Source organism: Branchiostoma floridae, chromosome 6, assembly GCF_000003815.2.
Source record: "Branchiostoma floridae strain S238N-H82 chromosome 6, Bfl_VNyyK, whole genome shotgun sequence".
Lineage (NCBI taxonomy): Eukaryota > Metazoa > Chordata > Leptocardii > Amphioxiformes > Branchiostomatidae > Branchiostoma > Branchiostoma floridae.
Window position 1 is genome coordinate 19,176,338 of NC_049984.1, and position 23,932 is coordinate 19,200,269.

Here is a 23,932-nt window from a genome sequence, read left to right on the forward strand (position 1 = left end):
AACTACTACCTCTTGTCTTCCAACATACAAAAATCACCTCCAACACAAACCTCTGAATCAAGAGGCTTTGTGTAATATGTATTTCAACTTTACTTGCTAATTTCAAACCTGAAAGTTTTTTTGTACAGTGAAAGTGAGAGCTATCTGTAAGTCTACAAACTGGTGAGGCAACATCTTTTAGTAAAATGAACACACTGCTAGATCTATAACATCTTTTTAAAAAAGTTACAACAGTAACGTGTTATACATTTACACTTGGTTTTTACAAACAGTTCTGACAACATGAGAAGACTTCATTACTAGCTTTTGCTCCTCTGCAAAGTTTTCCGTCTGAAGGTTTGACATTCAAATTTCAACACAACAATCTCCTGGAAAATTTTACTTCTTTTTTACACCTTTGGTCGGCCACCAGTTGAAGGTAAACGCACAGCACACAGTGTCGTAAAACTCGTGGTACATAGGAATGTCGTTGTTCTTGTTCTTCTGTGTCCAATACTCGCACACCGACTCTCGCATTCTGAAGTCCACATTGAAGCCCTCCTCTCGAAGGTCGTATAAAACACAGTGTAGCATTGACTCTTCCAACTGGCTCTCCTTCCCGTAATCGTTCAATGGTCCAATGAGGATCGTGCTTTCATCCCGTGTTAGGTCCCTGCGAATGGACAATGTCTGTGCCTGTAGTCCTTCCACAAGGAACTCTCTGTACTGGTGGACAGATATTTCTGAACAGTGCGAGGTAATAGCTAGCTCGTACGCGAGGTCAACTAGTTTTTCCTTGAACTCCTTGTACTTTGGTAGGGCATTACGGAGACTTTCTCTCAGCTCGTACTCAGCTCTGACTGGCGGGGATGACTTGAGAATTTCTATCAGCGGATGGAGACCGTAGTACAACGCTTCCTTGTACACCTGCACTGCCGCGTGAGGAGGGGGAACTTCCGAATCTCGCAGGAACTTCAAGATATACTGGAACAAGTCTCCATCACGGTCGATGAAGTAGCGTTTCTGTTCGTCTTGGATGACGTGGTAGCGCCCGCTAAACATGGCAGCCAGCATGGAGCTCTCGTACTTACGCAAGGTGGACAGGCTGGTGGTGTAGTCATGCCCCCCGACATTCAGCGGTATCACTGCAGGGAACTGGGAGATAGACAGAAAGAGAGGTATGAATCGCAATTTCACACACAAAAAACAAGTAACGTTATGTTTTCAGAGCCATTCCTGAAGCACTTTCCAGTTCCAAACTGCCAAAGATGTAGCAAATCTCAGCAGACCCATTGTCTAAATCTCTAATGAGCCTCTAAGTATTAAAAGGGCAAAAAGCTTCCTAATCAGATTGTTGTTGTCACTGGTCACCAGGCCACACCCCTTCCTGCCAAAACAACCTAACCTCCTTCTACGGACAAGTGTTTGCTTTTAGTAGTTACAGTAACGTTCTAAGCTTCCTTCAACACACTACCTGAGTCACAGGCCTGGCCGGGGCCTTGTTAAGGCCTCTCCTGAGGCTCCCAGGTGCATCCATGGTTCACCTGGTGCACCTGCCGATGGGATCACTCTGTCCGCCCAGGAGTTCAAATGGCGGGCCTGTTACAGTTATCGTTAAGGCGGCCGCCCCTGGCATAAATCATCCAAACATAACGTGTGGAATGCAGGAGGACAAAGCCTGAGAGCAAACAACTGTGACCTAATAAGTAAACCAACCTTGCGATCCCCCTGAGGGTCCGCCATGTTCTTCAGACACAGACTGGACTAAGACCTTACACGCGCGCCACATAGCGATAGTTATTGAACTTGCAGAAATTTGTTCCCGTGCGCTCGCCCCATCTAGCGACGTAATTGCAATCTGCAGCAAACTTCTTGTTGTAAGCGGTCAGGCGTTTCTTCTCATACTAGATAAAACAACGCAAAAGAGACTAAAAACTGTAAAGATGAGACAATCGTTGAGCGGCAGGGTTGCCATAGTTACGGGTGCATCCCGTGGCATCGGAAAGGGCATAGCTCTTCAACTGGGAGAGGCTGGAGCAACGGTTTACATCACAGGTAGGTGCAGCTTGGTCTTGCGTCACGAAATATGCATGGCTACAAAGTTCCATGACCCACCACACCCCTCCCCTTCACATGTTTTCAGTTTACTGTCGCCTGGCTTTATCTGGCTACGTGGCTGTTAGCTTTAGCCCCCAGATGTCCCTGTAAACCCAAAGACTTCATATTTGCTGCTGTGTCAATTAAGATTAGCATCAATGTCATTATGACTGTCAATTTTTAATATAAAAGTGTTCATAACTTCATGGTAACCTATTCTCCAAGCAGAGGTTGGGTCGGGGGATAGTAGTGGCAAGGGTTTCACACTACTATTCTTACCCCTCAGAGGTTGGGCGGGGGTATAGTATTGGCCAGGGGGATGGAGCGGCAAGAAATCCTGGCCACTACTATCCCCAGACCGAGCCTCTACTTGGAGAAAGCTTTGCACATAAAATGTAAACTCACAAATATCATGAACACTAGCTTGATTGAATCTCACTTATAGCAGCCCGTCCAACATCTGGGAGGGGCTAGTTTAGTACAGCCCTGGACAGCAGAGTTCTGTGTTGCACAGAGGACATGATTTACTGTCATCTAAAAGTTTGGAAATACATGTATTGAATTGAATTGAATTGTGCCATACTAAAACAATAACAATACATGTTTAAGTGGTCAAACCTGGCATTGCAATGTTAAGTTATTATCCCTTGAGACAAAAAACTAACATTTTAGCCAGTATTATAATCCCAACAACAGTTCAGCATGGATGGCATCTTCAGCTGTTTTCATGCTATGACATAGTTAGGTAACTAATGCCCAACTGAAGCGTTAATGTACAGTAATACAAATGTGTGATGTATCACTGTAGGTCGTACCATGCAGCCTGATGGAAGGGGGACATCACTGATGGAGTGTGCTGAGGAGGTGAGTCCTGGCTATTACTTTGATGCTGCCTTTATTTTAGTTGTTTCACTCTCATCTTGATTCCTTTATGAATTGATCCTTTTAGGAGATAACCTTTCTTGAAGTTAAGACATCATTCGTAGCTTGGAAAAATGACAGCTCAGAGACGACGATATTCTACAGGTTTCGACTTTAATTTGTCTTTCTCAAGAATGACAGAGATCGGACCACTCCTCCTTTTATACCTTTTCTGTGCCTCCCTAGTCTGTGCCTCCCTTTCTTAAAGTTAAGGATAGATTTGCCTAAGTTAAGTTACATCATTCACCCGGACAGGAGACCTGGCGCATCCCCATCTTGTAATTAGCCATACGAAAGGGTATGTCACCCCGTAAGGGGCGGTATAACCCCGTCGTATGTTAACATGTGCGAACATGTTTACATTTGATCACGTCGACCAATGATGATGATGATGATTGCCTAAGTAAATTGCGAAGCGAGCTTTCCTCCCCTACATTATAAGATTGGAATAACCTTGCATCTTGACCTGTAGATTGAGAAGCGGGGAGGGAAGTGCATCCCTGTACAGTGTGACCACGAGAAAGATGAAGACATCAAGAAGTTGTTTGAGAAGGTGAAACAGGAGCAGAATGGACAGCTGGACATCCTGGTCAACAACGCCTACAAGGCTGTGAAGGTCAGTGTCATAGTATATTCAATATTCATTGGTATATTCAATGTTAACAGCAGCCCAGGGCACAGATAGTGCTGATTACAAATCTGTGCAGTTACAAACACACCTGTCCCTCGTGCTGATCATGAGTCAAGTGCAGGCAACCAGTCCTGTCCCAAGTGTATGAATGTGATCCCTGGTGTTGAACACCACCCACACACAGGTAAATACACCTGTCCCTAGTGCTGAGCAACATCCACTTATAGGGAAACATGCCTGTCCCTGCTGCTGAACACCATCCACACAGGTAAAAAGACCTATCCCTGGTGCTGAACACCATCCACACACAGGTAAATAACCTGTTCCTGGTGCTGAACACCATCAGCACACTGGCAAGCACACCTATCCATGGTACTGAACACCATCCACACACAGGCAAACATACCTGTCTCTGGTGCTGAACACCATCCACACATAGCTAAACACACCTGTCCCTGGTGCTGAACACCATCCACACACAGTCAAACACACTTGTCCCTGGTGCTGAACACCATCCACACACAGTCAAACACACTTGTCCCTGGTGCTGAACACCATCCACACACAGGCAAACACACCTGTCCCTGGTGCTGAACACCATCACCCTACTTCTTTCATACCTCCTCTGCCTCCAAAGTGACAGACACATGTTTGTAGATTACATCTCTTTACCTGGCTGTGTCCTTCCTTCCTCTAGGTTCTTGGAGATGCTGCTGGTAAGAAGTTCTACAATCTTCCCCCAGAAGTGTGGGATGATGTCAACAATGTGGGACTGAGGTAAGCAGCAGCGACTCTTCTCTCTCTCTCTCTGGAGGATCATTGTTGCAAATGGTTGAGACTTGTCACATGATTTGGGCCCTCGAAGGACAAAAGTTTCTTTTAAACTTCAACTCAAATATGTTCTACTCCTGAATGATACTGAATTCTGAAATTGGAGGAAGTTGTTTAAGAGATTATAATTCTCACATATACCTAGAGTACGATCCCTACAGTACCAGGGCTTGAAATACCGCCTGCATATGCAGGTTAGTGCAGATAAAATTGGAGCTGTGCAGGTATTCCTGATGTCTACCTGCACCTAACCTGCACTGGTCCATGTAGTGAGTTTTATACATAAATGTCCTATGATGTAGGTGTATTAGCTGCACTAACTGTTACCACCTATAAAGTATTAAAAAAAGGCAATGGTTCCTGAACAATTCTAGTATGATCCATAGTTCCTAAATTCTGAGTGGCGCAGGTAAAGTTTGTCTGGTGCAGGTAATTTTGAATGCTACCTGCACCAGTGCAGGTATGCAGAAAAGAGTATTTTGAGCCCTGCCACCCCTTACACCGAGAGTCCCTACTGTTTCAGGAACCACTACATCTGTTCTGTGTTCGCTGCACGGATCATGGTACCACAGAAGAAGGGTCTCATTGTCAACATCTCCTCTCCGGGGGGGCTGAACTACATGATCAACACAGTCTATGGTATCGGCAAAGCTGCAGTGAGTCATCTTATTTCAGATTCTTTCTCTTTCAATGATTATTTTGTTAATGGAAATCCAGATACATGCACAGAGATGATACATGAGAGAGTACACCTACACAACAGACAGATAAGAGTCAGAAAGCAAGTTCTTTGTGCACAACGGTATTTTATTCAAGATTGATGTTTCAGTGGCCATCTGACGTCTTCCTATGTAATAGACAGGGATGGTACCAAGGTGATGGTGAGGACAACAGCTGCACTGTCTGTCACTGAAACATGGGTCTGGAATAGAACACTTGTTTATATACATGTACAGTCAAACCTGCCCAAGACGACCACCCGGGGGACCGGAAAAAAACGGTCGATTTGGACAGGTGGTCGCTGAGAAGAGTATCGACTCAAAACATGCCCGATGCAAAGTATAAATGGTTGCCGTTGTGTTTAATGGCAAATAGCAAGCACGCTGCACGTACTCAAAGAAGCGAGGTCTTTAATGTCAAATACAACACGCACACTGTAAACTGTAAATTTAACCCCAAAATCTGACGCAAACTGGCCGATTTCGGGACAAAATCGCGCTAATTATCATCAAAAATCGATGAAAACCTCAATCTTGAAAATGATGCGGTCGTTATAGGTCCCAACTTGGGCCGGTCGCGGTCGCGTTGGCCAGGTGGTCGTTGAGAAAAGGTCGCTTAATGCTTACGTCAATGGGAAAATAAATCGGGACCGAGAAAAAGCGGTCAAAATGGCCAGGTGGTCGCTGAGAAGAGGTGGTCTCTTGGGGAGGTTTGACTGTACATAGAACTCCAGTGACTTACCAACCTGATTCAGAGCTGTTCGCTGATATAATTATATATATCTATATAATTATATAATTAATTATAATTCAAAAATTAATTTCCGTACAACTTTTCTATCATCCTTGAAAAGGTTTTGCATCGTTTGTGTACAGTGTGACCGCATGGCAGCCGACTGCGCTGTTGAGCTGAAAAAGGACAACGTGGCGTTTGTGTCCCTGTGGCCTGGAGCAGTCAGGACTGAAAACATCAATGACATGCTCAGTGCTGGACCTCCACAGGGTGAGGATAGGGATGAAGCAATGGCAGGGGTAAGTTGTCTTTTTGTACACCTGCAAGTCAACCCTAAGTCAGCATCTGATGTAGATTTTATTCTAGTGAGTTACATAGATTTCACTAAGCATCCGCCAATTGGTTTCTTCATATCCAATTATAGATGGAAGGAAGTATTGGTTACAATTTGTTTCTAGCTGTCATGATTAAGCACATGAAAAACATAGTTTCATTGCAGTGGTATGTACCAAAGCGCTGTATTTTCTCATAGCAAAAACATAACATTACGGGCAATAAAGTTTCATGATGTCATCCATATGGTCCAAAAAATCTAGAATTCTTTCATGCCCATCTATCAATATTTGTTACAATCCATTCTTTCTTGATTCATTGATGAGAAAATAATGGAATGTCAAAATGCCAATGCAGCCAGGTAGAAAACCCTAACTGTTTGTCGTTAAAGAGGTTCATCAGTCACGTATGTTTTACAGTTACTGTACTATCAATTTTCTTCGAGCAGTAACTATTTATTAAAGGTAGAGAACGTACCTCCAAATTTTTGATGTCTATCAGAACATCTTGGACACGGAGAATGGTCTAGTCTTGATCTCGTGAGAGAATACGAGACTAGACCAGGCTTGCGTAGATCATCTGCCCCCTCCCCCTGCCTCCTTGCGGAGAACTGTTTGCCTGTCGCTGTTGATGATTGAAGGGGTACAAGGCCACAGAGAGGGTGGTCAGGCTTCAGCCATGCTGCATGGCTTTGAAGAGGTTCATTGTAGCTGCCTCTCTATGAACAAGAGCCTGATTCGATTGTGTCTCTCCTGTAACTCAACTGTCTTCTAATCATGTGTTTTTACTTCCCACAGGGAATGAAGATTGATCACGATCAAGTAAGCCATCATATTTCTAGTGAAGTGAAAATGCTTTGCATATGTTCACTAATGTTCTAAGATGCTTTTGCTATTGAAGTTTTAACCACAAGAATGTTAACATTAGCACATATAGGTTGGAGAAATTGTGATCATCATAAATTGTAATAACAGTTTTCTGTGAATCTTAAAACTTTGGTAAAACATTCCATGACTTCACATGAAAATGCATTCATTTGTTGTGAGTTTTGAATTTTAGCTCAACAGGCAGAGAGATACAAGAGATTCTTGTTTAAGTTTATTTGTGGTGTGTTGTCCAGATTAAGAGGATGTTCGAGATGGGAGAGACCCCAGAGTTTGCCGGAAAGGCTGTTGTCCATCTTGCTGATGGTGAGTAAAGAAGATGGAAATGTGTTTCTTTCGTTCGTTCGTTCGTCCCATAGCCTTTTAATCAGCCGTAGGGGCAGCACAACATGTTGTGCTGTATCAATCGGCATTTTAGTCCCCTGACGGCGCCTATCTCCTCTCCGGGGCATGGTGAATGATGTAAATCACCGTATGGCTGATACGACACGAAGATTTGCCAGGCCTCCGCCCGGGTGATTTGTAGTGAATCACCAACTCCAGACAGAATGGTTTGCTCCATCCACACCACACCATCGCACGTGTGGGGGTTCTTTAACGTGCATGGGGTATGGCTCTCCCCATACACGGAACCTCCATTTAACGTCCTATCCGAGGGACGACTCATTTTTCACCTGAGTAAAGTGAGGAAAGTCATGTAAAGTGCCTTTCCCAAGGGCACAAGATCGGTGGCACGGCAGGCGGATTCGAACCCGCAACCTCTCGGTGCAATTCCGAACATGCTACCGCTGCGCCACGCGGTCACCAACAGTTCTCCTGAAATCTTAGAGAGAGTCATTCAGACTCTTATGATATAAGCCACATTGATAATCAAAACAGGCACCTAAAGCTGTTCAGTCTCACCAGCAAAGTAAACAACATAGGAATTCTTGTTTCAACATTCTGTTAAGTTAGCATCAATGTAGATCTTCAGATCTAGGGCTCATTTGCATGTTATGTGATTGTCTTACCTTTAAGGTGTTAATTTTGCTTGTCATGTTAAGCTTTTAACCTAAGTATGGAATCCAGTACCCTTTATAGTGGTACCATTTATTTGGAGATTGCACCTTCAGTCCATCAATAAACAGATGTTATGTTAATGTTAAGTTCATGTTCTCTTCCTATTTCCCTGCCACAGACCCAAACATCATGCAGAGGTCTGGGAAGGTCCTGATAGCTGCAGAGTTGGGAGAGGTGTACGGCTTCAAGGACATTGATGGTAAATTTAGCAGTAATGCTTACTTTGCTACTTTGGTTATTTTGTGCTTTTCTTGTCCTTGGGCTTGAATAGACTTTAGTGCTGCTTTGCCATAAACACAGTTTTCTCCTGTCTGTGAATGTTCGTGTATTGAAATGAAAATCAGCATACAATAAAATCAATCACACAGTCATCAGAGAGGGTCTGCATGGGGAGTTCCGACAACGATTTACGCTGAATTTAAAAGAACCCCCTACGTATTACGCTAAATCAAGGAAGGCAATTACACTAAATTTGGTCGCCTCGCTACGAATTACGTAGATAAGATGGTTTTCCCTACGAATTACGGGAAATAAAATTGGCTGCCTACGCCTTACGTAAAAGAGCATGCAGACCCTCATCAGACATAATTATGCTTTCCTTGAGTTAAGCCCTTGTTACGTATGAAAGACAGAATGCATTGTACAGAAAGTATGAAAGTCATGGATGCATGATTGTACAGAATTTGTCCGTGTTGTGATGGGAACCTATCAGTTAGAATTGTGTGATGCATGTGAGGTCAGCTTACTAGTGACTATTCTAAAGGGTAAAGAACTGAGAGAGATACCACTTTGATGGCTCCATTGTAAGAAACAAAAGATGTTATATAGAAAAATCATAAGAACTGTGTTATTTTTTTTCAGGGAGGCAACCACCAAACTTTCGGCGCGTCAAGGATTCGCTATCCATGTTCGGGTACACGCGCCTGGCCACTTGGATCCCATCCTTTCTCAAGATTCCGTTCTGGCTCCTCGCTGCCGCCACCCATAAGTTTTAGTGTGTGTCTTTCCATAACAGGTGGTGATATACACATTAAGCATTGTCACACGAATCTACACTACTGTTGAAGAATCATGCTCTTGATCTTGTCATTACACGAATATTACTGTGCTATTTAGTTTAATCATATTGTTGTAATTTAGAACACATTAGCTAACTTGTGCTCGATTGATGCTTGAAGTTGTGTGGCCCATGGTTATTTTTTGTCCACTGCTGTTACGATTTCTTGATGTGTACATGTGCGAATGGATCACTTGTAGCAATCTACCCATATGATATTTCATACCACTATTACTGATCTGCTGATTAATTATGAAAATTGCCACTAAATCCTGATATAGTCAGTCAGCTTCTTTTTGTGATTTGCCTACATATAACTACAGAGATTGGATCTTACATAGATTAGTGTACAATTTATATGAAGGCTCAACTGTTTGCCATTGTGTGGATGGTAATGTATATGTAATAGTTGGAAATTAGGTCTTCTACATACGAGAGTAATCGAAAAGTATACTTATAGTAATGAAATAGTAATAAAGAAAGTAATCAAATAGTATACACAAAATAAGGAATAAAGAATAAATCTTTATTAGTGTGACACAGAAAACATGTCTAATCTACTAACAGTACATGTAATCGTGATGTTGCAATTGCTTATCAATGCTTTTCTTTGTCCAGAACAACATATGACTAAGGATACCGAGGCTCACTCTCAAACATTCCTGAGATAAATCAAGTGGCATGAAAAAATTTATTTTTCTTTATATCTTATCCTTTATTCTATTCACTTATGTGCTAAATGGGTAAGGACAGTTCTATTACAATTACAGTCAAAGGTACCACTTTCTTACCATCATAAACATAGCCAAAGGTACAGGAAAGTATCTCCAAAATGAAGAAGAGTTATCTTGTCTGCTAAGAGGAGACATCTTGATATTGCTAATACGTTAAGATCTGTATTGATAAACTTAAAGAGACACAGAGTCTGGCTTAATAAAAACGGTTTTCTATTAGAGAATTATACCTGATCTTTCTCTTGTTTAGTGTCACTTCATTTTCCAGTTGAACCTTGAAAGGTCTATGGAAGGAGTGCTAACATTAACGAACTTTCTCTCATTGGTTACATTAATTCTGATTACTCAAGTAGTAAAGCAATCTAAAAGATAGCAGACTTCATTCACCTACTCATACTGCTTTGCGACTCTTCCGGTCCCATAAACAAAAATAGCAGCACTGATGATTTATGGAAATGTTACATTTTAAAGTCGGTAACAAATGTCATACTATATAAATATCAATGTTAACGTTAGACCGCGGAATAGAGCTATAAAAGAAAACTTCCAGCTAAAGGTGGTATCTCACTGCACTTACGTAACGCGTGTGTAACTGCGAGGTTCTAAAGATACTCAACGAATTTCAGAGATAAAGAACGAATTTTCTTACTTTTTTGTGTACTTTGTCGTCTTCTAAGTCATACTTTTACGTATTACGCAATATTATATAAATCGGAATAAATAACAAAACAGTGACGCAGTGAACGAATCCCGCGCTGACGCAAACTTGACACAAGTGCGCTGAGATACCACCTTTAAAATCCAAATTGGACACCGAATAAATGTAAAACTTTAGAATTAGTCCCAATGGACGTAGGTAAAAAGACCCTAGCAACAGTGATGTCAGGTGTTCTGAAACGGATTCTCTTTACTATGTAGAAATTCAGAGGGGCGAGTAAGAACAGAAAGAAACAACATCCCGACTCCCGGGATTCGAACCCGGGCAGCCGGATCACAAATCCAACGTGCTAACCACAACACCAAAAGCTCAAGAGCTGTTGGCGTGGTCAGTTTGGCAGCGCTAGAACCCCACTGTTACAACTATAACGTTAATTGGTTTGGTGTTCCGTAACAACATAGCCACTCGTTACCATCACTTACAGTCAGTGTATGAATTCGGTCTCACCTGTTTGGACAATACATCGACGTACTGTTGATAATACATGTACACATAAAGACATATAATAAAGGCACACATTTTCCCTATAACGCTCAACGTCTTTGTGCTTTATATGACCTCAGGTAACCAGTCTCCATGATCCGTCGCACCTGCGCCACCGCGGCTTGTGATTGGCTGTTGTCGGTATCTAGCCTGAGTTTCTATTTTTAGCCGCCAGCTGTGCGTGTATAGAGTAGTGACTCCGTGGCCATAGCCTGGGGGCGTTTACTCTGTTATCTCCTAGTGTAGAAAGGCTAAATCGTAGCGCTTCTCAATAAAGCTCCTGGTTCCGTGGAACAGCCGGCATTTAATTTCCACATCAGGTGAACAAGTAGAAAGACCCGATCGGATTTTCAGAAACGGTACTTACGACTTCGCCTCGCTACATCTCACATCTACATAGAGATCAGTACATGCATGTGAACCATTAAAAGAAATACAGCAGGCAAGATGCTCATTCCTTTCAAAATGTACCCCCTCACTACAGCTACAAAGACTGCAACTATAACCCACGCTAGTTCACGTTTATCCGCAGAAGTGTATACAAAAACAGTGTTAGGGATAAGAAGTTGACAGAAAGTGGTTTCAAATTCAAATATTTTCAAAATATTGCAGTGCCATCGTCCGTTGAAATCCCTAAATACCCTGTTTTTTTTATTTACAACGGATATAGGATACCCCTCGAATAAAGGTGAACTAACGTTACCTCTATTACTGTGTGCAACAAGGAGGAGCAAGCAACTTCCTTGGAGCAACAAAAGATATATTGAGATTATTATTGATCAACACTTTGGAGATTACTATATCAAAATATGTTCGTTTGTATGATCGTTTTATTTTCGATATCTCTTAATGTACACGTTTGAACCTTGCCATGAGCTGTTGTGTATTTGTCTAGACAAGGAGGTTATATAGTATATATAATATAATCTCCTTAGTCTTGATAACCCTGAGATTCTATGCAGCGTGGTATTTGTTATTTTTGTTCGGCCTCAAAAGAACAACAAGCCGATAAGTTTACTCCCAACCCATTAATATAACCAAGGACGTTCTATCAAAAGGCCTTTTGATAGAACATCATAGAACGTCCTTGATATAACGGTCCTTTATCCTGGCTAAAAAATTGACCGCAAAAATAGCATTGCTTGGGTACTTTGGATACGTTATTCAGCCTATACTATTAGCTAATATACATTACTTTCTAGTATTTGTAAGGTCACAATTTTCCCCATCAACATCTGCTTTGAAAGTCTAAGCTTTTGATACTGTCATAGGATCTGCTTGGAGATTGAGCATTCAATATATACTTGTGCGGGAGAGCACGAGACCACGTGCTTCCTATGGGAATACTACATGTATAATCGACTTATTATGCATTCATGAGGTGATGCAACGTCCCGACAGCTGAGGCCATGTGAAGAAAGCCGGTATTTTTGCATCACCCTCCCTTTCAAACCGTTTGTTCTGGAGACCAGGCATGCTTTCAGGAACGGTTTTGTAAAATTTCTGGTTAGAAATCGTTCCTGTCAGTGATTTGAGAGATGGGTGCGGGTGGGCAAGGTGACAGCACGGCGGCGAGTCCAATGATGGAGGGCAGCATAAATCATACTGTACAGGACAGCAGCGATGGAGGGAAGGGTTCCCCCGTACGTCTACAGAGACAGGTTACCCTTGCTAACGCCGTGGGTTTGATGGTGGGGAACATCCTCGGGTCGGGGATTTTCATCGCACCGAAGGGAGTCCTCCTGTACACGGGCTCCACCGGCCTTTCTCTCATCATCTGGGCGGTGAGCGGTGTGTTTTCCGCGCTCGGTGCCTTGTGTTACGCCGAGCTAGGCACCTCAATCTTGAAGTCCGGAGCTAGCTATGCTTACATCTTAGAAGCGTTCGGTCCGTTCCCGGCGTTTCTACGACTGTGGGTGTCTGTGTTGATCGTGGACCCCACGGGACAGGCGGTGATCGCGCTCACCTTCTCATCCTACCTGGTCCAGCCTTTCTTTCCGGGATGTGACGTGCCGTACGGAGCCGTGAGACTGTTAGCCATTGCTATCGTCTGTGAGTAGACTTCCTTTCCATCATTGGAATAAGATATAACAGCGTCATCTATTCACTAACGATAATTCTATTGTTCATGGTGTATTCTTGAATATATTTTTATTTCATTGGATGGAGATCACATGTGCATGTTACTTGTACAATGGAAATTTGAATGTATCTCCCTCTTTTTTATGATGTTTAATCCCAACCATTCATTGGGGTTTGTCGTATTCTATTCCACTTCGTCAATTACAATATAGGTCAGTCGCCATCCATGAAATTCACACGCTATACAGTAAAAGCCGATGAATTGCACACCCCATTTGCCAGTGTATTTCGTGCAATTATCCGGGTGGTGCAATAACGCGAAGTTATCTTGCTGGACCGCACGGGTTTGAGATTTGGGATTCCGTGCAATATTTAAACAGAAGTGTGCGGTAATCCGTTGTGTAATTACCTGGCTTCTACTGCATATAGCGTTACAGTTTGGCTGATGCAAGGTGTATGTTGTGCATGAATGTTTCGGGTCAGAACACCCTGTGCCATATCTGTCACCATGGGTCAATGTTAACATCAATTTGCGGAACCGCATGGAACCACAGGTCTCTCAAATAACGCTAGCTGTGCAGCAATTCTGGTGATCGGTTTATCAGAAATATAGACCTTCACCCGAGCCGCTTCCTTCATAAAGTCAAGGTTAATTCAAGGACGTTACATAGGTTCTAACGTCCTTAGTTAAACCAAGTCCTTTGCTATAGTCTTTTCCACCAAAAACCTACTTCCCTCACCAAAATTTATCTAATCGCCCGCATGGCAGACTTCACTGAGTGCGATCGACTGTCTGACTTAAATTCTTATCGAGAGCAACAGGACGAACCGGTGTTCAAACAGTCTTCGCTGAACTTCCGGTATAGACTAAGATGGATATACCCGGTTCCCCTCTCTTAAAATACATACTGTTCTGACTCCATGTATACATAATTGAAAACCCCTACGTGTGTGCTGTGCGAAACGCGTCCAACTTTGCGTACATAAATACTAATCGAATATGGTGATCTACACACGTGTTATACATGCTCTTTCTGAATTAGTATCATGGCTTACAGTCTGGTGAGTGGTCCTTACTAGCCTGGGTACCATCCGATTTCTACCGGGGCTCCTTCCACTCGCTACCCATTATTTTAGGGCTAGGGTAGCGAGTGTAAGGAGCCCCGGTAGAAATTGGATGGTACCCAGGCTAGGTTCTTACAGCCCTCTGGATAGAATTATTTGGCTAAAGGTCTAATCATGTGATTCGGTATTTGCTTACCTAGCATGTCCTTGACGGTCTGACCAGATTATCTCCTGTTGCTTGCGTCATCAGTTTCCACCATGTGCCATGTCATGTGAGCTCGCCCTCGTGCCTAGCTCAGTGTGGGGATTGGGGAATTTTCCACCACGAGGTCATAGTCTTCTGACGTGGTTAGGCCACAAAATGTCACCAGCCCCTTCAAAATATCCGCTGGCATTAGCTGGTGACATCATGCAATCCTGCATGCTGTATTCTTTTCACGTAAAGTAGGACGCCTGGTCTGAATGGAGAATTGTACATGCATACGAATATGTCAATCTACGAGCAGAACCTACGGTGGCATAGAATAGTATCAAAAGCTGGCAAAGAAATGTAGCCTTCAATGGCTACAGAAGGTTGTAAAACGATAATCCCAGCTAATTTTCACGCTGGAGTAAGTGAACAAGGGGAGGCGAGTAGAAACGCGTTCATGAAAAGATCGCCCCTCCCCTTGCGTTTGCGTTCTGCGGCAGATCCTTCGGTAGCCAATGCGCCGGCTACACCCCTTCGCCAGCGTTTGGCACTACCCAAGTTGCCAGTACATTTCGTGCAATTTATCCGGGTGATGCAACAATGCGGAGTTACCCAGCTGCCCAGCACCACGGGATTTTGAGATTCCGTGCAATTAACAAAGTGTGCGGTTATCCGTTGTGCAATTAACTGGCTTCTACTTTACTAATGTTTTATGCTACCGTAGGATCTGCTAGGAGATTACCAATAGCCTCTCCTGAAATAAACTTCTCCTAACGAAAGAGTCATTTTCCGAGAACCTCCAAGCTAACTGTGATTGATGATATATTTCACGGACCAGTTGTTATCTGTGCTAACTGAGTGGGCGTGAGTGTGGCAGGGCAGATGAGCCCAGGGCAGATGAGCCGTGCGGACTACTGGTAATTGAAGACACACGTCGTAACCTGGCACTTGATTACTCTCCAAGCAGAGGTTAGGCTCCGTCTGTTTTTTGACGTTTTTAGGCGCTTTTATCGGGCTTTCTATCTTTTGTACCCTTTTCTGGGCGTCTTAGGCCGCGAGGTACAAAATCGAAAGCCCGATACGCGTTAAAAACGCCTAAAAATAGCCGGCGCCTAACCTCTGCTTGGAGCGTAGCACTTCATACAGGGGATGATTTGAGCAGTAAGGCTAACGCCACATGTCTCCAAACCGTTTGTGGAAACGAACAATAAAAATTTATACGTTAAGATATACACAAATAATGTCCACGACTGTTCCCTTTACTTCTTGTGTAGTTTTGATTTGTCTTTTACATCATACCGTCCGTTCCTGAAAGCTGCCCGGCTGGGCCCCGGTTTGGACATGTGACATAGGCCTAAGCCCTAAAGTATGTCTCATTGGATCAATTGTAACCGTATGAACTTGAAAGTCACGCGATGAAGAACGGATAGTTTAAAACAGTGACTACCATTGTTTTGTTTGGCTAAGTCTGTTCCACATCTCTTCAGTGAGTCAAAGTGCAACACAGACGTTTTATCTGAATCACGAGACTGAGGAAGAATATCATCGTGTCAAGTAGTGTCAGGCCAGGGGGATCAGTGGGTCTTCTGTACCCGTAGGGGGCTGGTGCCGCCCCGTATACGGCTGCACTGTTAGGCCATGTTGATTTGATTATATGGATTAATCCAAAAACTGGTGCAAGCGTGCGAATAAATAAAAAAAGTCTGACAAAAAAGTTGCCTTCATAATTAAATCAAAGATTGAACAGATGACTGAACACACAGAGTATAGTGCACCAAACAACAGATTCTTCATTTTTGTTCTTTCACATCTTCTTTGAGCTTGTGTTGTTCTATGACATTAGTATACGTTTTCCGATATTCATTTTTGCAATCCACGGCATATATTTACTTACTTTGTACCTGCTTTGTACGATTTACAGTATTTCTTTACCTATTTTGGAAACGTCCAAAAATTGATGCGCGCGTAGATGTCATCCATATAATCAAATCAACATGGCCTAAACGGTTATGCCGTGAATCATGGCCTACCCCATACGTATCCGGCAGGCGTTATGTGCTTAACACGTGTGATGACTACTCAAATCTCCATGTCGCCTGCGCGATTAGCACAGAATAAAGGCGATCTTCTTTCACAAACGTTATATATCCTGGTTTAAGGGACAAGTCATTATTCATAGTGAGATGTGAGGGGGCTTGACTTGCATATCGTGCATTTGAGACATTGAAATGGGTAAATGGTACGATATGTATAATATGATGATGATGTATATACTAGTATGATATACTAAAATCGTGCGAAAATAGGCCGGGAACACGAGTAAAATCGTTTATCAATCTATATAGCGCACAATAGAAACCACCATTACATATAAAAATATTAATGTGTCTGAACAATTTGTCTCCGGCAGTGCTTTGTGATACAAATCACATCAATCAGTACAGTACAGTTAGACTGACGGCACAGTCATTATTGTCTAGGCAACCACAGTGCTTCCTTTTGAGTGTCCCGCACCTGTTGCTCCGGCAATTGATAACAGTTTTACTTTGGCTTAGGTCCCATTTCCGAAACGGGGCCCGGTCGGGATGTTTGCGAAAACGACAAATAAAAGTGTTAACCAAGAAATTTACACAAATTATACTCCTGACAATTTTATATATTCTGTTTGTTTTGTTGTCCTTCTTCATATTTTTTGTTTCCGAAAGCTACCCAGCCTGGCCCCGGGTTTGGAATTGGAACGTAGGCCTTACGTGTGTGACGTCATTATTCAGTACAGTGTCCATACAATCAGGACTTAGTTAAAATCACCTGATTAACTGATTTATTGTTTGGCTATACATGCTTTTAGTGCGTGTGAAATATGAAAACATATTGCACGCATATAGATGACGAATAGGGCGTCTTATGGCATACAGGTTAATCATTAGTTGTGTAATGTGTCACACAAACATGCGATTTATTGACGTCATGTCCGTGTATGTAAACGATCAATCAACGTCAAACACGTAGCTCTATAATGTAACAAGGTCTTCTGCAGTCATATGACTATTATTTCAACTTGCTCTATTCACAGCCCAACACATAAACCATACTCTCCCCGATACCTTTGACAGCTTTCTTAATTTTCGCTCGCAGTTTCACAATTATCAAACTCGCCAAAGCACAAATCTGCACATCCCCCTATTCAGAACCTCTCTTGCCCAAATGTCTGTTAAATACATGTGTGTTAAAATATGGAATAGTCTTCCCCCCTCCCTTAAGAACCTTACTTCCTCTCTCCTGACTTTTAAACGTAATCTGAAAATCCATATGTTAATCCATCCGAGCCCCCTGTAGTAGCCACATTTTTTCTTTTTAATCATATTATCTTAATTCATTCCATTATTTGATTATCCTTATTGCACTATTATCATTTTCTAAGTATTATGCTGATTTATTATTTATTGTTAAGTCAAACCATTAATTACTTGGTTATCCTTATTGCATCATTATTATTTTCTACGTATTACGTTACTTTATCATCCATTGTTAATTCATACCATTAAATACTTGTTTATCCTTATTGTATTATTATTATTCTATGTATTACTTTACTTTATTATTATATATCATAATCAATTTTGTTTAGTTTAAAGGAGGAGGGCTAAGTATAAGCTTCACAAGCTTTTTCCCTCCTCCTGCACCTGTTTTATCCATTGTTTTCGTTTTGTGTTTTAATGTAATACTTGTGTGCGAATAAATAAATAAATAAACAATTAGGTAGATCAACGTCTATCATATTCGTGGGCTAACTCCGGTAACTACAGGTGCACTCTCACTGCACCTGCGTCACACTTGTGTCACTGCGGGGTTCGAAAGATACTCAACGAATTTCAGAGATAAGGAACTAATTGTCTTACTTTTTGTGTATTTTGCCGTCTTCTCAGTTATACTTTTACATCTTACGCAATATCTAAATTATTAAAAAAAATCGGAGAAAATAACAAAACAGTGACACAGTGAACGAACCTTGCAGTGACGTAAGCGTGACGCAAGTGCAGTGAGAGTGCATCTTACGTCCACATATCATCATGAGTTGAGAAATGCTCTCAAAAAAACTTGTCTCTGATCTGCCACACCCTATAATGATCTCCTATGGTCAGTTACAATTTACCATTTGTATCATGGACAAATTTGTGGCGAAATGATGTTGTGAATGCGAACTTATGTTGTCCTTTCTAAAATTCTTGGTCCAACTTTCTCTCTCCACCAGGCGTGCTGACGTTTGTCAACTGCGCCAACGTGCGGTGGGTGACGAGAGTGCAGGACGCGTTCGCCTACGCTGGCGTGGCAGCCTGCGTCATGGTCATCATCTCCGGGGTCGTCAATGTCATCATGACAGGTTCGTACGTGGGGCAGGTTGAGTCTTCTTTTGGCGTTGTTGTTTTTCTGTTGATGTTTTATGGTCGTACTGTCCAGTGCACTTGTCGAAAGGAGTTAGGGAAATTCTACCGCTACAATGAACCTGTAAATGTTTTACATGTACATGGCGTCTGTCTTCTCTGTCATGGCCAGTGGAATAGCTGTATTAGCTCATCAGTTCATTGTGTTTGTTTGTCCCAGACGTATGGAAGTGTGGACTAAGACGGATCAATGTCGGTATATGACATGTAAGAAAACTTTGATACACTTTTTCCTATCATGTGACGCTTCCCTCTTGCAGTTAGAATTCTTGTTGCATAGAGATGGTCTGGTCTGATTGTTTTATCATCAACTGAGGTTTTCTGTTCATTTAATCTTTTGGACGTGGCTGCCTTTCTTCTTCCACTTAATACACTACGATCTTTCAGGCATTGTCCACTCTTGCTGCTTGACACAAATGCATACCAATCTGCTTTTTTCCCTTCTTTTGACTTCAGGGGAGATGCACGTGTTCCAGAGCCCCTTCAAAGGAACAAATCCCGACATGGGGCGGGCAGCCCTAGCCCTGTACCCAGGACTGTACGCATTTGCCGGATGGTATGTTGAAACTTTTGAATTTATATCGTTAACAGTAATTATAAATCTTTGACAAATGGTCATCATTTGAGCATGGGAAGAACTGGTTAGATGAATACTAAGATTTGTATCTGACTCTCAATCCAGAAATGTTTTACAGATGCTCACTCGTGGCGAGGCGCTGTATTATCGAAGTGCTTTCTCTTCGCCTGGAGTCCGGCCTTGTTGGCTTTAGTCCGCGCTCCCGAACTGAAACGACCAAAGCGAAGCAAAGGCTGGACTCCAGGCTAGCTTTCTCTACTTTATCAATTTACGATTGGCACCATTTAAAGATGATTTACCGTGATGCCACCCTTTCCTAACCCCCCAGGGACATGTTGAACTTCATCACAGAAGAGATAAAGGACCCCCATAAGAACCTCCCCCGGGCCATCTGGATCTCCATGCCGATCGTGACGTTCCTGTACATCCTCATCAACATCGCCATGTACTCCGTACTGTCCGCACAGCAGGTGCTGGAGTCCGAGGCTGTGGCCGTGGTAAGTACATCGCCATGTACTTCGTACTGTCTGCACATCAGCTGCTGGAGTCCGAGGCTGTGGCCGTGGTAAGTACATCGCCATGTACTCCGTACTATCCGCACAGCAGGTGCTGGAGTCCGAGGTTGTGGCCGTGGTAAGTACATCGCCATGTACTCCGTACTGTCCACACAAAGTGCTGGAGTCCGAGGCCGTGGTACGTTCTGTACTTGTCAATATTAGGCTTAGGTCCCAGTTGTAAAAAGGCCGGGCATTTCACGGACTGTTTGGGGACACTTTGGGGGATGACCCTTACGTGACCCCGTGGGACACTTTGCGGCTCCCGGGGTATTTTTGGGTCCGGCCGGGCACCAGGTTGAATACAAGTCGGACTGAAACCAGAACCCGGTAACAAATAGACGCAGTTACCTACCCGTGAGGAACACCGAGGGGTACCCCCCGGTATCCGGTAGTCCACCGGGACAAATTTGTGGCTTCGAAGCCCGGCCGGGGCTACATCCCTGACGGGCACCGGTGCAATCGGGACCTAAACCTTAGCTAGCCTTCATAGCAGGTCCTACTGTTTCCTTATATGCAACTAGAGTTCCACGAACACATACCTTTGCCAAATAAACCAGGTTTGTTATGTAGAATGATGTCTTTAGACAAATGCGTTACTCATTTCATTTTCTTTATGATTAAATGCTTGGAGTTGGTTTATAAAATTTCGGCATTTATTATGCAAATTAGATCCCAATTTACAATCAATTGATATCAAATTGTATCAAGCATTACTTAAGCTATCAGCATACCAAAAATCATGATGATCCTTTGATCCATTCTTGACTTATTCTCTTTCAAAGTCTTTAAATACACCTCTTACTCTCTTCCCTCTTTCTCAGTTACATATGTGACAACTTTGATGAAAGTACTATAATGGAATGCAGTGGATTTATGAACTTTTCCTAATCAATTATGCAAATTAGCTGTTAACTTGCATAATAAGTATCACATTATATAAGTCTTCATTTAGGCTATCTACATGCCGAAAATCATGACGATCCGTCAACACGTTAATATTTTCTCATTAATTATGCAAATGAGATCATCATTTGCATGATAAATATGTATTGACATTTCTCTCTTTCTCAGCTACATATGTGACAAGTTTTAAAGCCCTATCATGGGATGTAGTGAATTTATAAGATATCCTCATTAATTATGCAAATTAGCTGTTGATTTGCATAATTGTTATCTCATTATGTAGGTCTTCACTTACGCTACCTACATACAAAAAAACATGATGATCCGTCAACATGTTCATATTTTCTCATTAATTATGCAAATGAGGCCATCATTTGCATAATTGATATCTGTCGACATTTCTCTCCCTCCCAGCTACATATGTGACAAGTTTGAAAGTCCTATCATGGAATGTAGTGGATTTATAATTTTTCCTCATTAATTATGCAAATTAGCTGCTGATTTGCATAATTAGTATACCATTATGTAAGTCATCACTCATTCTATCTACATACCAAAAATCATGACGATCCGTCAACACGTTGTAGAGTTATTCTCATCCAAAGTTTGAAAGGAAACCGGCGCCTGCAGTTCCAAAAAAGCCGCTAGGGGGCCAAAACTCACAGCACTTACTCTCTGCCTCGAGGGCTATCTACCACTTAAAAATCATGATCACAGCATGTCCAGAACACGAGATATCAAAAATTGATGTTATGCTGCAGTACTTTAGCAAGCCGCTAGGGGGCCCATTATCGAACTTGACCTTCGTTTTCCCGACCCCTACCCACCTACCAAATATTATCGGGATACATCCAAGGCTTCTCGAGTTATGCTGTTAACAGACAGACACACAGACACACACACAGACTCAGAAGCCCAAAACATAACCTTAGCCATTCTGGCAAAGGTAAATAGCAAGGTTACGTACAGGTCGCTTTACCACATTGCTAGTTGACTACATACGTTTCGCCTCATGGCAGAAGTCGTTTCGCCACATGGTACAAGTCGTCTCGCTACATTTGAACGAATAAGGTGCACACGCATTTGAAACTAGAGTTCCTCGAACACACATCTTCGCCAAATAAACATTCTTTATCGAAGGTCGTTGTTTTTGAATGATTAATGTATGTAATTATGGCTATAATGGGCCGGATAAGCACCAAATACAGCTTAATACGAGATGTTAATATAGCAAAGCTGGATGTAAGGTCTTTAGTTAGGCTAGGTTAGGCTAGGTCTTTAGTTTTATATAAGATTTCACTCTACAAAATGTACATTGCAGTCTTTTCGTAAAAAAAGAAATAATAAACAAACTTTGAGTGACTGGCCTATATATTAGATAATAGGTCATCTAAGGGTTACCTAAGGGTCATACGTAAGGATTGTTACGGCCCCGCCTTGGTGAATGTTTGTGTCCATCTCATGAAAATAGTAAGTAAAGTTTTGCAATCGCGAGTTAAGTCAGAGGTATTTTACACAGTCTACCTGGCCTGGCTATCACGTCAGGCTACTCAGATCCCCCCATTCATAGCCCCGCAAAGACAAAATAGCTGATTGACAGGCATAGTAATTGCTAATCTCCAAGTATTAGTATATTCATAAGCCTTACTTAGATCCTCCTCTACAACCTAGCACAAACCGAGACAAGATACGATACCACCCGCGTTCTATGACCGCACTCGTACAACCCGGAAGTATATGATATTGTCGTAATCGGTTGCACGGAAACCCCCATGCAGTGTGAAATCGAGGCCAAAATCAGGCAAAAAGAGCCAGTTTGAAGGCCAACTTTGACTCTTCAAATCTCATCCCGAAATAGTATTTGAATCATTAAGCGTACTGTATGCGATCGAACAACTCATGAGGATTACGTTGGCACCTTTGACAGCCTGATTTGGCCCACCGCGATGTTTTAATCTTTTTTTACGTGACCATGTCTTATGCCTCAAACGGGCGGGCGTGTAACACCCTGCCATGGCATGACGATTAGTTCTGCTCCACCTTTGATTTGTCTGTGCTAAGACCCGGAGACTGAGGGCAGGGGGTTAATTTGGTGTGACTGGCCCTTGTCAGGGAAAGGAGATCAGGCTTCTGCTTCTGTCTGAAGGGCTTGAATGATAAATGAAGATTAATGGTCCACACATTAGTGCTGGACTAGGGTGACAATGGTGCCAGTGTCATGTTGCACTGCACACCACTTTTGTAAGGGATGTGGTTCTCTCCATGATAAGAATCCCAAAGTAATTATATTAAGTAGATCGCAATTTACATAATTAGCATCTCATTATGTTGATAATCACCCTAAGTACCTACCTACCAAAAGCAAGGAATATCCATCAATCCCCTCTGCAGTTATCCTTTTTAAAAGTTACAAACTATAAGACCCACTGCAGTTCCAAACAAGCTGCTAGGGGGCCCAAAATTACACCATTCACTCCTAGTCCCAACAGATATCCACCACTTAAAAATCATGAACATGGCACTTCTGGAAAATTTAGGCGCAAGCTTTGACGCTCACTTGCAGTACCAAAACAAGTCGCTAGGAGGCCCATTATCGAACTTGACCTTCCTTTCTGTGTCCCCTACCTATCAACAAAATATCATTAGCATCCATGTAGAACATCTCGAGTTATCGTGTTAACAGACAAACGCAATTACATACAAAGCCAGCTACAGCACCATAGGTAAAAGCTAGCTAAACCATTCTCGCACATGACAATCCTTTACACAACCGCTACACAACTGCCAAATATCGTAGAAATCGCCCAGCTGCATTTTGAGTTATGCTTCTCGAAACAAACCTCGAAAAAATACAAAGGTCGCTGCTGTACCGTAGGAAAACGCCAGGTAAACCATTTTCAAACTAGGCATGCCTTTCGACAACCGCTACACACCTAC

The 23,932-nt window shown here is 42.5% G+C and overlaps 3 protein-coding genes across 5 annotated transcripts in view; 2 read left to right on the forward strand and 1 right to left on the reverse strand.

Moving 5' to 3' along the window:
* Positions 1-14,733, reverse strand: LOC118418345 (BTB/POZ domain-containing protein KCTD7-like). Of its 3 annotated transcripts, none has more exons than XM_035824224.1 (2): positions 14,523-14,733; positions 1-1,134 (listed from the first exon to the last, which is right to left on the reverse strand). In XM_035824224.1, the coding sequence occupies exon 2, from the start codon at positions 1,051-1,053 to the stop codon at positions 379-381; it is 675 nt and encodes a 224-aa protein (XP_035680117.1). In that variant the 5' UTR covers positions 1,054-1,134; positions 14,523-14,733; the 3' UTR covers positions 1-378. The 3 variants fall into 3 exon arrangements, with proteins under 3 accessions (XP_035680117.1, XP_035680115.1, XP_035680116.1); XM_035824222.1 differs by lacking the exon at positions 14,523-14,733 and adding an exon at positions 1,454-1,667; XM_035824223.1 differs by lacking the exon at positions 14,523-14,733 and adding an exon at positions 1,696-1,829 and having other exon boundaries at positions 59-1,134.
* LOC118418344 (dehydrogenase/reductase SDR family member 1-like) lies at positions 1,855-10,207 on the forward strand. The gene is made up of 10 exons (XM_035824221.1): positions 1,855-2,034; positions 2,885-2,940; positions 3,470-3,613; positions 4,326-4,405; positions 4,983-5,115; positions 6,055-6,210; positions 7,042-7,065; positions 7,365-7,434; positions 8,306-8,386; positions 9,049-10,207. Exons 1-10 carry the CDS (start codon positions 1,923-1,925, stop codon positions 9,180-9,182), a joined length of 990 nt encoding a protein of 329 aa, XP_035680114.1. The 5' UTR covers positions 1,855-1,922; the 3' UTR covers positions 9,183-10,207.
* The window catches only part of LOC118418343 (Y+L amino acid transporter 2-like), an 18,784-nt gene continuing 7,356 nt past the window's right edge, over positions 12,505-23,932 (forward strand). Inside the window, exons 1-4 of the mRNA XM_035824220.1 lie at positions 12,505-13,231; positions 18,769-18,897; positions 19,415-19,514; positions 19,864-20,032. Of these exons, the coding sequence (XP_035680113.1) occupies positions 12,718-13,231; positions 18,769-18,897; positions 19,415-19,514; positions 19,864-20,032 (912 nt within the window). The 5' untranslated portion in view covers positions 12,505-12,717. The remainder of the gene's footprint in view (positions 13,232-18,768; positions 18,898-19,414; positions 19,515-19,863; positions 20,033-23,932) is intronic.

Coding starts and splice junctions, on each gene's coding strand:
- LOC118418345 (XM_035824222.1), bottom strand. CDS start 1,516: ATGGATGCACCTGGGAGCCTCAGGAGAGGCCTTAACAAGGCCCCGGCC. Junction 1,135..1,453: donor CGGCCAGGCCTGTGACTCAG/GTAGTGTGTTGA, acceptor TCTATCTCCCAG/TTCCCTGCAGTGATACCGCT.
- LOC118418344 (XM_035824221.1), top strand. CDS start 1,923: ATGAGACAATCGTTGAGCGGCAGGGTTGCCATAGTTACGGGTGCATCC. Junction 6,211..7,041: donor GGGATGAAGCAATGGCAGGG/GTAAGTTGTCTT, acceptor TACTTCCCACAG/GGAATGAAGATTGATCACGA. Junction 7,066..7,364: donor TGAAGATTGATCACGATCAA/GTAAGCCATCAT, acceptor TGTGTTGTCCAG/ATTAAGAGGATGTTCGAGAT.